At 37.1% G+C, this 13,198-nt stretch overlaps 1 protein-coding gene across 1 annotated transcript in view; it reads left to right on the top strand.

Moving 5' to 3' along the window:
* Window positions 1-13,198, top strand: part of RNF115 (ring finger protein 115) — a 77,671-nt gene that overhangs the window by 41,957 nt on the left and 22,516 nt on the right. The window contains exon 4 of the mRNA XM_004002410.6: window positions 1,529-1,740. Within this exon, the coding sequence (XP_004002459.2) occupies window positions 1,529-1,740 (212 nt within the window). The remainder of the gene's footprint in view (window positions 1-1,528; window positions 1,741-13,198) is intronic.

Raw genomic sequence — 13,198 nt, 5'->3', positions numbered from 1 at the left:
CATTGTGTGTATTCATCAGATAGTTCTGTCTCTATGTCCTGTCAGTTTCTATTAGTGGAATGGTGCCTATGTTCTAGAACTATAGCAAACAACAACAAAATCATAAAATATAAAGAGGAAAACAAAAGATAAAAATTTAACAATTCCCTCTCAAGAAAAAAAAAACAAACCAGATCTGGAATTCTGCATACCAAATTAACCTCTAAGTAGTTCTTTGGAATTAGGGGTAGGGTTTGGTCACAGCTGAGAGAATGGAAGCTATATTGTATTTTGTATTTTTATAATTTATATTTATTGTATACTTTTAACTAAAAAGGGAGAAGGCATCTTTGAAAATAAAGCAGAAATTATAAATTGGAAAAATTAGCAAAAAATAACATTATCGACAAATCTAGACAAACCCCTTAGCTTTAAGAATTGATGTGACAAATTATTGGAAGGTAGATTGAGAATCAGCTTAGCTTAATGTGTACCTGAGCTGCTAACCCTTCTCTGAGTATTTCTAAAGGAGGCTGTTGCTAGTACGGGGCTCTGGAAGAAAGATCCGTCTGGGGTGGAGGAGCTGTGAGGATTTTAGGATCTAAGGTCGTGTACTGAGTAGTTTAATATTTTAGTAACATACTAAAATACAATAAATAGAGGGGTTTTTTTTGCTTGATTTAAAACTTTAAAACAACACGAAAAGACCAGGATGTGACCAGAGTTATGTACTTGGTTGGATGGAATGAAGTAAGTTGTGTTCTGTGGAACTCTTGAAATATCTGATGCCCAAATAAGTAAAATTTAAATTATTTTAGAGGTAACTTGGATTTTTTCCTCTTACTCTTTGTTTAGTGATTCCTTGGCAAAACCCAGCACACACTCTCCTTCCCCCTCGCCCCTAGACATGCCTGTCCCATGCCAATACACTTTTAGTGAAAAGTGTGTACAATAGAATGGCCTTATCAGACATTCTTGCACTGCTTTGGCACAGCTTTGACACAGCTTTCTCACGTATCTTCTATAAGTTAAGTATTTTATAGACATCTGTCTTCACTTTGTAGTGTTGATGCTCTTTTTTTCCCCCACAAGTGTATACATCCATTTTATTTAATCTTGGGTTATTCTGTGGTAGACATGTGGATGTCATTGTTACAATACACACGGTTATACTGTTGATCTAGATGATTGATTGTACTTAGGACAGAAGTTCATGATCAACCTTTGGTTCATACTTTTAATTTTAGTGTGGGAAACTGGTCAGAGCCATGTGGCTATGAGCTCAGTATTAAGGTCTGGCCATTGGCTTCTTTCTATCTGAAGGGAATTATTTCTTGATATACAAAATTTTCCCCCTGTGCATACACTTGAAAGACTTCTCTTTTTTCCTCCATGAAATTGGGAAGCATACATTTTTAAAATTTGAAACTGCTGAATTTTGAAGTCTTAAAAGTTAATCCTCTCTTTTTTTCAGTATGTTTTCATCCTGTTTCCTCTGTCACCTTTTCCTGAAACAAGTAACATGTTGTTTATTTCTGGTTTTTGCTAGTTCTGGGACCGTTTGGACCCCACGATGTTTTTCCAAGATTTTAGACCCTTTCTAAGTAGCAGTCTACTGGACCAAGATAACAGAGCCAATGAGAGGAGTCACCAAACTCACACTGACTTCTGGGGACCAAGTCGGCCTCCACGGCTGCCTATCACTCAGAGATACAGATCTCGAGGAAGTACTCGTCCTGAGAGATCCCCAGCTTTTGAAAGGTGAGTGCCAAGTTGTTATTTAAATTCTTTTTAAGGGTAGTTTCAGTGAAGGGCATATTGACATAATGTAATTGACATAATAAGATTTTCATACTTACTATCTTTGTGGACAAGATGAGAATATATATGCAGAATGAAAATGAAGCCAAACTGAATGTCTTTATTCAGTTAGTACCAGTTTACCAATGATGATAAACTGAAGGATGATAAAACTAATGACATAGGTCTCTAGTTAACATTTTTATTAATATTTCAGATAAAAATCTAGGTGATATGTTTATCAAAGTTTCAGAAGATACTGAAAGTGATAGCAGATATATTGGATGACATTAGGATTCAAAAAGACCTCAATAGATTGGAGTGATGGAGTTAATGTGAAATTTAATAGGAATATAGAGTCTTGTGACTGCAAAAAGTTCACTCAACAAATACTTATTGAGTGTCTTTTATGTTGAGACACTTTACTGGATACTGGGGATATGATGGTGAGCAGAACAGATAGTAGTTCTTGATCTCATGGATACCATTTAGTAGGAATGATAAACACTAAAATTTTAAGCGTTTGCCATGTGCATAGGATTGTGCTTTGTGCTTTTTCTACTTATCTCATTTAATCCATGTAAAATGGTAGGTGTTGTTGCTGTTCTCATTTTGTTATTGTTCAGTTGCTAAATCATGTTCAACTCATTGCAACCCCATAAACTATAGCATGCCAGGCTTCTCTGTCCTTCACTGTCTCCTGGAGTTTGCTCAAACTCAGGTCCATTGAGTCTGTAATGACATCCAACCATCTCATTCTCTGTCATCCCCTTCTCCTGCCCTCAGTCTCTCCCAGCATCAGGATCTTTCCCAGAGTTGGCTCTTTGTATCAGGTGGCCATGTGTTGGAGCTTCAACTTCAGCATCAGTCCTTGCAGTGAATATTCATGGTTGATTTCCTTTGGGATTGACTGGTTTGATCTCCTTGCTGTCCAAGGGACTCTCAAGAGTCTTCTCCAACACCACAATTCAAAAGCATCAATTCTTTGGCACTCAGCCTTCTTTATGGCCCAGTTCTCACATCCATACATGACTACTGGAAAAACAGTAGCTTTGACTATACAGACCTTTATCACCTAAGTGATGTCTTTGCTTTTTAATATGCTGTCTAGGTTTGTCATAACTTTTCTTCCAGGGAGCGTCTTTTAATTCCTTGGCTGCAGTCACCATCCACAGTGATTTTGGAGCTCAAGAAAATAAAATTTGTCACTGAAGTGATGGGACCAGACGCCATGTTGAGTTTTAAGCCACCTTTTTTTGGCTTAAAGCCAGAAAAAGACAGTTTTTAAGCCAACTGTCCTCTTTCACCTTCATCAAGAGGCTCTTTAGTTCCTCTTCATTTTCTGCCATTAAGGTGGTATCTGTGTATCTGAGTTTGTTGATATTTCTCCCAGCAATCTTGATTCCAGCTTGTGATTCATCCAGCTCAACATTTCACATAATGGACTCTGCATATAAGTTAAATAAGCATGATGACAGTACACAACCTGGATGTACTCCTTTCCCTATTTTTGAACCAATCTGTTTTTCCGTGTCTGGTTCTAACTATTACTTCTTGACCTGCATACAGGTTTCTCAGAAAACATGTAAGATGGTCTGGTATTCCAGTCTCTTTAAGAATTTTCCAGTTTGTTGTGATCCACACATTCAAAGGCTTTCACGTAGTCAGTGAAGCAGAAGTAGATGTTTTTCTGAAATTCTTTTGCTGGAGTATAAAATTCTAAGAGAGAAAGAGCTGGGTCAAAGGATATGACCATTTGAAAATTGATACTGTCCAGTTGCCCTTCTGAAAGGCTATAGCGTTATATTCTCACCAATAGTATTTGAAATGTACGGAACATCCTTATCAAACTGTTATCAGTCTTTATCTTTCATGATCTGATAGACAAAAATATGCTAGTAATATGCTAAATATTACTTTTTATGTCTCTTTAATTTTTTTCATTTGATTAAGCTTCTTTTCATATAATATTAGGTATTTATATTTCTTTTATGAATCGTATATTAATATCCTTTGGTTGGTTTTCCTATTACGGAATTAAAAAATTGTTTTATAGGAGTTCTCTCTATGTAGCAAAGATCTTAATCTTTTATATATTGCTTATATATTATATATTTTAGATTTCATACCATACTTAGAAAGTCTCTCTCCTTATCTCATGATTTTATTTTATTTTATTATTATTTTTTTTTTATCTCATGATTTTAAAATATTCTCATATTTTCTCCCAGTATTTTCTTATCTAGTGCTTTTTTGTTATAATGGTCAGAATTCTTTTGTTACAAGCAATGAAATTTAATATAACTTGAGAAAATTAGAATGTGTTCGTTCATATAACTCAAGTGGTTCTTGGCTGTATCAGACCCAACATCTCTCCTTTTTTAGCAAATATGATATCATTTCTTATTATCCTGATTTGGAATTTATTCATAATCTATAAAATATAATTAAAACATCTATGCCTATATTATTATTCTCCAACTAATATAAAAGAGAACTAAAAGTAATACATAAAAAATATGTTTTTAAATTTATAAATACTTGACTATGACTGATTTGGGAGACTGTGAAATACCAGATGCTTGCTTATGTGTGGAGAATCACTAAGAAAGTGATGGTGCCTTTCTCTCTGGCAGCAGCCATTAGGTAAGCCAAGATAGGTACTTGTATTGGTACAAGTATTAATATATCCAGGAGCTATAGAGGAAGAGCAATTGACCTAATGCACTTTCTTCTCAGGGTACAGTACTGCCAGCTCGCAGAGCTCTGCAAGACTGCCAGCCCCACTTGGCTTGATAAAGTGCATGGACTGGGATACAAGGCCAAGCGAGATTATGTTGTATATTGGATTTGTGTGTATTTTAGTGGCTGTAAATGCACATTTCCTAAGGATGCATCCTATGGCAGGCCTGTCAATCAGGATGTTAAGCAGTGAAAATTTGCTCAAAGCCTTCAGTCTATTGCCAAGGAGAAAGCTAGATGCAATTGTGGGGCTTTGAGAGTCACCATGTGCAAAAGAATGAAACTGTCTTATACCATCCACAGAAATTAACTCAAGATTGGTTAAGGACTTGTACATAAGACCTGAAACCGTAAAATCCATATGAGGTAACTTAGGCAGTAAGCTCCTTGACATTGATCTTGGTGATGATTTTTTGGATCTGACTACAAAAGCAAAAATGAACAGTGGAACTACATCAAAGGATAAAAAACTTCTGCTTGGCAAAGGAAATCATCAACAAAATGAAAGGCAAATAGCCTCACAATCTGTTCAAAAAATGGGCAGAAGATCTGAATAGACATTTTTCCAAAGAAGACACAAATGGCCAGAAAGGACATGAAAGAATGCGAAGAATCACTAATCATCAGAGGAATACAAATCAAAACCGCAATGAAATACCACCTTACACCTTTTAGAATGGCTGTTTTCAAAAAGACAAGAAATAATAATAAGTGTTGATGAGGTTGTGGAGAAAAGAGAACAAAACCCTTTACACTGTTGGTAGGGATGTAAATTGGTGTAGCCACTGTGGGAAACAGTATGGAGGTTTCTCAAAAAAATTAAAAATAGGACAACCTTCAGTTCAGTTCAGTTCAGTCACTCAGTTGTGTCCGACTCTTTGTGACCCCATGAATTGCAGCACGCCAGTCCTCCCTGTCCATCACCAACTCCCAGAGTTCAGCCAAACTCATGTCCATCGAGTCGGTGATGCCATCCAGCATCCCTGTCGTCCCCTTCTCCTCCTGTCCCCAGTCCCTCCCAGCATCAGAGTCTTTTCCAATGAGTCAATTCTTCTCATGAGGTGGCCAAAGTACTGGAGTTTCAGCTTTAGCATCATTCCTTCCAAAGAACACCCAGGACTGATCTCCTTTAGAATGGAGTGGTTGGATCTCCTTGCAGTCCAAGGGACTCTCAAGAGTCTTCTCCAACACCACAGTTCAAAAGCATCAATTCTTCGGTGCTCAGCCTTCTTCACAGTCCAACTCTCACATCCATACATGACCACTAGAAAAACCATAGCCTTGACTAGACGGACCTTGGTTGGCAAAGTAATGTCTCTGCTTTTTAATATGCTATCTATGTTGGTCATAACTTCCCTTCCAAGGAATAAGCGTCTTTCAATTTCATGGCTGCAATCACCATCTGCAGTGATTTTGGAGCCCAAAAAAATAAAGTCTGACACTGTTTCCACTGTTACCCCATCTATATCCCATGAAGTGATGGGACCAGATGCCATGATCTTCATTTTCTGAATGTTGAGCTTTAAACCACCTTTTTCACTCTCCTCTTTCACTTTCATCAAGAGGCTTTTTAGCTTCTCTTCACTTTCTGCCATAAGAGTGGTGTCATCTGCATATCTGAGGTTATTGATATTTCTCCCAGCAATCTTGATTCCAGCTTGTGCTTCTTCCAGCCCAGCGTTTCTCATGATGTACTCTGCATAGAAGTTAAATAAGCAGCTTGACAATATACAGCCTTGACGTACTCCTTTTCCTATTTGGAACCAGTCTGTTGTTCCATGTCCAGTTCTAACTGTTGCTTCCTGACCTGCATATAGGTTTCTCAAGAGGCAGGTCAGGTGGTCTGGTATTCCCATCTCTTTCAGAATTTTCCACAGTTTATTGTGATCCACACAGTCAAAGGCTTTGGCATAGTCAATAAAGCAGAAATAGATGTTTTTCTGGAACTCTCTTGCTTTTTCCATGATCCAGCAGATGTTGGCAATTTGATCTCTGGTTACTCTGCCTTTTCTTAAACCAGCTTGAACGTCTGGAAGTTCACGGTTCACGTATTGCTGAAGCCTGGCTTGGAGAATTTTGAACGTTACTTTACTAGCATGTGAGATGAGTGCAGTTGTGCAGTATGAGTGCAATTTGAGCATTCTTTGGCATTGCCTTTCTTTGGGATTGGAGTGAAAACTGACCTTTTCCAGTCCTGTGGCCACTACTGAGTTTTCCAATTTGCTGGCATATTGAGTGCAGCACTTTGACAGCATCATCTTCCAGGATTTGAAATAGCTCCACTGGAATTCCATCACCTCTGCTAGCTTTGTTTGTAGTGATACTTTTTAAGGCCCACTTGACTTCACATTTTAGGATGTGTGGCTCTAGGTGAGTGATTACACCATAGTGACTATCTGGGTCATAAAGATCTTTTTTGTACAGTTCTGTGTATTCTTGCGACCTCTTCTTAATATCTTCTGCTTCTGTTAGGTCCATACCATTTCTGTCCTTTATTGAGTCCATCTTTGCATGAAATGTTCCCTTGTTCTTATGATCCAGCTATTCCATTGCTGGGTATTTATCTGAAGAAAACAAAAACGCAAATATGAAAAGATAAATGGCATCCCGTGTTTGTTGCAGCATTGTTTTCCATAGCCAAGACATGGAAACAACCTAAGGAGCCATTGATGGATGAATAGATTAGAAAAAGAAATTGTGGTGCACATATATGTGTGTGTGTGTGTGTGTGTGTTATTCAGCGATGAAAAAGGATGAAATTTTGCCATTTGCAACAACATGGATGGACCTTGATGGCATTATGCTACATGAAGTAAATCAGACAAAGAACGACAAATACTATATGATCTTATAGGTGGAATCTTAAAAAAAATTCATTAATCAGGTTCATGGATACAGAGAACAGATTGGTGGTTGCCAGAGGGATTTTAGAGTGGGAGGTGGGTGAAATGGGTGAAGGGTGTCAGAAAGGACAGATTTCCAGTTATAAATAAGTCGTGGGAATATAATGTACAATGTGGCTGCTATAGTTAATAATGTTATTGCATATTTGAAAATTGCTAAGAGAGTAGGTCTTAAAAATTCTCATGTTAAAAATTTTTAAACTGTGTGGTGACAAATATTAACTGGACTTATGTGATAATCATTTCACAAATACATACAAATATCAGATATAGAAAGCTCTTTAATTTGTTAAAACATTTTCTGCAAATTGCTTCATGAATGCATTGGGAAATTATGAAAATAAAAGTGCAATAATGTTAGAAGACTCTTAAGTGATAGTGTGTTTAATAAGATAAACAGTTTTATCTTTTACACCCCTTTACTTATTTATTTTAAAATGCAGTTAGGCCAGGAAATGGGGCCTGGGGGCAACATTAACATCATCCATACACTATGTAACATGAAGCAAAGCCTGACTGACAGCTTAATCCTGAGATTGTAAAGAATTAAAAATCATGTGGAAGCTGCTCATCCCTGGCTTTATGAACACTTTCATCTTTGCTTTATCTTATTAGGTAGTTATATGTCAGTGTTTAAAATGCTGTGTGGTATGAGAGGTGTGAAATAAAGTCTTCAAAAGAGGGGTGTAGAAACTACCCCTGTAGATTTGTTGGTGCAAATGATGAAACCTACAGCTTTATTGAGGTGATGCAGTACTCTGCTGGTTTATTCTCAAGTAACTGTTTTATAGTTTGGCAAGGACAAACTTTCCAATTATATTTTGATTAGAAATATGTAGAGTGGGAAGAGGGATCTCCTAACCTTTTGCCATGATTATATGTAGAAAAATAATGAAAGTTGACCAGTGCCCCTGTTTTTAGGTTTAATCCAGCATCCCATTTATATAACTTCTGTTTCTGAAAGGGGAAAAGTTTAAAAGGCCACCATTTTTAGGAGAATTAAATAGAACTGTTGCAGGAGGGTTCTCTTACAAATGAAACAAATCCTAGTTAACCTGGTTAGCTCAGTTGACCTCAGTCTTCACAATGCCTTTGAATTTCACATAAAAGATGAAGGCTTCTCATTGAATTCCATGTCTCCATGGGGTCTATGGAATCCTGAATTATATACAAAGTAGTAGCGGTATTCACAGTGGTATGTATTGAAACTGATGGAAATTGAACATCAGGTAAATGAGGTCCACCTTTGTTTAAAAGTATATCATTGCTCAGTTCAGTTATCAATATAAGTTCTTATTTGCAGTCTTACATTACCTTTTCTGTAGCTGTTTTTCTCATCCCTACTCTGAAAATCCTTACCATTCTATAAACTTGCCACAGGCCATCAATTGGGTCCTCCTTAAAAGCATACCACCAGAAGTTCCCTGGTGGCCTAATGGTTAGGATTCCGGGCTTTCACCGCTGTGGCCTGGGTTCCATCCTTGGTCGGTGAACTGAAATCCCACAAGCCACATGTGTGGCCCAAAAAAAAGCATACCACCATCTTCTGTTGAGTTTATTCTGTTTGCATTATGTCTTCCAGTAGAGCAGGCATCTCTTTGCTAGGGTAAATCTGAGTATGTCGGAAATATAGAAGCGAATTGTCCCAGTTCTTTCTAGTTCTGGATGTATAGAATTAAGAATAGATAGCTTGATTTAAAAATCTAAGTGCTGATTTTCTTGAACCAATTTTTCTTCTGTTTTGTTCCAGAGTCTCAAAAGGCTCAGTTAAGTGATTTCCAGAAAACATGTTACAGGCTCATCAAAGCTCTTGAGACCTTGGATTCCTTTCCACTAAAAAGAAATCTTAAATTGTATATTCTGATTATGTGTATGGATTTTTCAACTAAAGAATAAATGTCCGTAATTTTTTAAAAAAAGAATATGATAGGCAGATGGTATGAGAGTGTAATATCTGCCATCTCCGTCTACCACAAACAGCATTGCCAGAGTTGGGTACATCTGTATGTGCTCGGTTGTGTCTGACTCTTTGCGACCTCCTGGACTGTAGCCCGCCAGACTCCTCTGTCCATGGGATTTCTCAGGCAAGAATACTGGAGTGGGTTGCCATTTCCTACTCCAAGAGATCTTCCTCACCCAAGGATCGAACCCGTGATTGCTAGTGTTAGGATTTTCCAAAGTGGTGAAGACTTCCTGGGAAAGTGCTGGGGGTGGGAATGTATAATTTTCCCTTGATTTTCACGGTAGATGTGTTACTAGAAAATTCAGTTAATTCTAAATAGACATGCCCCAAATGGATGTCCAGGCAGGATGTTCACAAATTATACATGTTGGAAGACAGTTCCATGTTGGTCCTGGCTGTCTTCCCAGTTCTTGGCAGGATGACTAGTACTGCTCGCTCCTATCTGTTGAGTATGAACGGTACTACCCCATTTATTGTATCTAGCAAAACCATCTCTTTGGATTTCTCAGTTGCTGTGTGGGGACAGTATTGACCACTGATGTAAATTAGATGTTCTTAGATGGATCTAAGTGGTTGGTCAGTATGTTTTCATTATCTGTTTGTCTCTGTCCTCTCTTTGTTGGCATCATTATTAGATAGCTCTCCTATGTAAAATGAAAGACAGCTAATGGTAGTTCCAAGTTTATAAGAACATTAGAGCATTCATCCCAGTGGATATGTGCCTCCATCCACTTCCAGTGAGGATTTCTGTGTTTTGTGCACACACTTCTGGTACTGAGTGGTATTATTCTTGTGTATTTTTTGAGTTAATATGTCCCCTCCGAATATGAATATATAGTTATTTTGCATTATCATTTGTTGAATAATCCATCTGACTTGAAATGTTACCTTTGTTATGTATACGCTTTCATATTCATATCTGGACTCTGTATTATGATCTGATTTTTTTTTGTATGCTCCTATGCCTATGTCTTCTAGTATGATTTGATACCTAGTAGTGAAAGTCTATTTCATTATTATTCCTTCTTAAAAACTGCTAAGTGCTTCTCTTACATTTACTCTTTCAAATGAGTTTTAAATGTAATTTGTCAGTCTCTGACCTCTCTTATCCCAGTGGAATTTTGACTGGAATTTCATTTATTTGGGGATAGTTGGTACTTTTTATAATATTGAAACTTCTCATCTGGACCCACGGCTCATATCTCAATTTGTATAGTTTTTTTTTTTTGATGTATTGAGTAAAATTTTATAGTTCCACTTAATTTTTAAACTGATTGTTAGATTGCTATCCAATGCCTTGCTCCTTAATTTAGTTGTCTTATGTTGGCTGTAATAGTTATTCATTTTATTTTCTAAGTTTTCTAGATTAACAGGTGTATCGTTTACAAATATTGATTGTATTTTTCCCTCTGTTTATGCCTCATTATTTCTCTTATCTGTTGCATTGACTTTATTATCAAAACAAAGTTACCTAATAGTTATCTTTGTCTTCTTCTTCCTGACTTCAGTAAAAGTGAATTAGTGTTTCTTTATTAAGCACATTTGCTTTTGGTTCATAATACATGCACTATCACATTTATTTTATTCCTGATTTATTATGGGCTTTTAATTGAGGATGGCAAGTGATTTTATCAAATGCTCTTTGCAGTCCTATGAAGATGGCCCTTATAATTTTTCTCCTTTAAACAATTAGTGCATTTTATTAACTAACAGATTTTCTAACATTGAATGAACACTATGAATTCATCAGACTTTGATTAAAAACTACTTTGTCAAAGAAGCATTGATCTTTTAATCCATTGTTGGAGTTGATTTCTTCCTAATCATTTTTAGGATTTTTGCATCAATTCATACGGAAGCTGGTAATTTTCTTGTATAATCTTTATCAGGTTTTGGTATCAGGGTTATTTTAGTTTGGTAAAATAAACTGGGAAATCTTGCTTTGTTTTTATGGTTGAGAATAGTTTAAATCAGGAATTATCTATTTTTTAAAGGTTTGATAAAAGTTACCTATAATTTTTATCTGGGCCTAGCATCTTTTGGGGGACCAGATCTGTTACAACCTTTTCAGTTACTTCTGGGATCAGTGGTTTAGGGTGGCATTTTATTCATTTTTGTATTCCCAGCTTCTAGTTAGTGTCTGTTTTATAGTGAATACTGTATATATTTGTGTTGAATGAATCTTCTGGAGAAAGATATGGTAACCCACTCCAACATTCTTTCCTGGGAAATCCCATGGACAGAGGAGCGTGGCACACTCCAGTCCATGAATTCACAAAGTCAGACACCACTGAGCACAAACACACAATACACACACTATATATTTGTGTTGAATGAATGAATAATTGTAATTATGTTTCTAAGAGCTATATGGAACATATGAATTAGTAGGAGTAATAGCTAAGAGTTTGTGCCAGATAGTAGTTTGAGTGCTTTACAATTATTTGTTTAATCTTCATTATAATTCTGGATAAGTTACTATGAATATTCCATTTTACAGTAGAAACTGAGGCACAGAGAGGTTAGGTAAATTGCCTGAAGATATGAAGCCAGTTAAATATTAGAGCCAGGATATGGCAAAAATGATGATATTTGTAGTTGGTGGGATTATGAATGTTTCAAAATACTTAAAGAAATTTTAATAGTGTTTTATAGTCTTCACAATTAGGAAAAAAAAGAACTAAGCATTTGCCTAACTTTCTCAAAAATTTTCCTTCCAAGGGACACATATCAGTGTGTCAGTAAGTAAAACTTAGGAAGTTTTAAGTTCAATTTATTTTTTCTTTTCGTTCATGTAAGTGTAAATGAGCACATCTTTGGAACGTATTGCTCTGCCTTCTTATCAGGTCAACCCAGATTGCTCCACATGATTGTTATTACTTTACAGTAGTTATCATTACAATGTTACCCAGTGTTTTGAAAGTACTATACAGTTTCATATTTTATAAGTTTTTTATTGATTACATTTTGGCTTGGCTTCTTCCTGATAACAGTTTGTCCTGTTGATTTGAGAAGTAGTATAACTTTTTATCCTGCTTATCAAGTTTTCCAGAGAAGGCAATGGCAACCCACTCCGGTACTCTTGCCTGGAAAATCCCATGGATGGAGGAGCCTGGTAGGCTGCAGTCCATGGGATTGTTAAGAGTCGGACACGACTGAGTGACTTCACTTTCACTTTTCCCTTTCATGCATTGGAGAAGGAAATGGCAACCCACTCCAGTGTTCTTGCCTGGAGAATCCCAGGGACGGGGGAGCCTGGTGGGCTGCCGTCTATGGGGTCGCACAGAGTTGGACATGACTGAAGCGACTTAGCAGCAGCAGCAGCAGCAGCAGCAGGTTTTCAACCTAGAATATGTTCTCCTGAACTTAACCCTAGGTTATGGGACCATTGTTTACTGACCACTACTCAAAACTCAAATTTTAAGAATTGACTTTTTTTTAAATTTAAAAATAGTAGGTTTACTTTGTTTTGTGTTTTGGCTTGGATTGGAAAAACAGCATTACCTAGAAATTAGCCACACTTGTTTCTTGGCAACCCACTCCAGTATTCTTGCCTGGAAAATCCCATGGATGGAGGAGCCTGGTAGGCTGCAGTCCATGGGGTTGTTAAGAGTTGGACACGACTGAGTGACTTCACTTTCACTTTTCACTTTCATGCATTGGAGAAGGAAATGGCAGCCCAGTCCAGTGTTCTTGCCTGGAGAATCCCAGGGACGGGGGAGCCTGGTGGGCTGCCGTCTATGGGGTCACACAGAGTCGGACACAACTGAAGGGACTTAGCAGTAGCAGCAGCAGTTTCTTGGTACGTAAT

This window comes from Ovis aries, chromosome 1 (assembly GCF_016772045.2).
Source record: "Ovis aries strain OAR_USU_Benz2616 breed Rambouillet chromosome 1, ARS-UI_Ramb_v3.0, whole genome shotgun sequence".
NCBI classification, from domain to species: domain Eukaryota; kingdom Metazoa; phylum Chordata; class Mammalia; order Artiodactyla; family Bovidae; genus Ovis; species Ovis aries.
The sequence above is the reverse complement of the archived record's forward strand: the minus strand, read 5'-3'. Positions and strand labels throughout refer to the sequence as shown.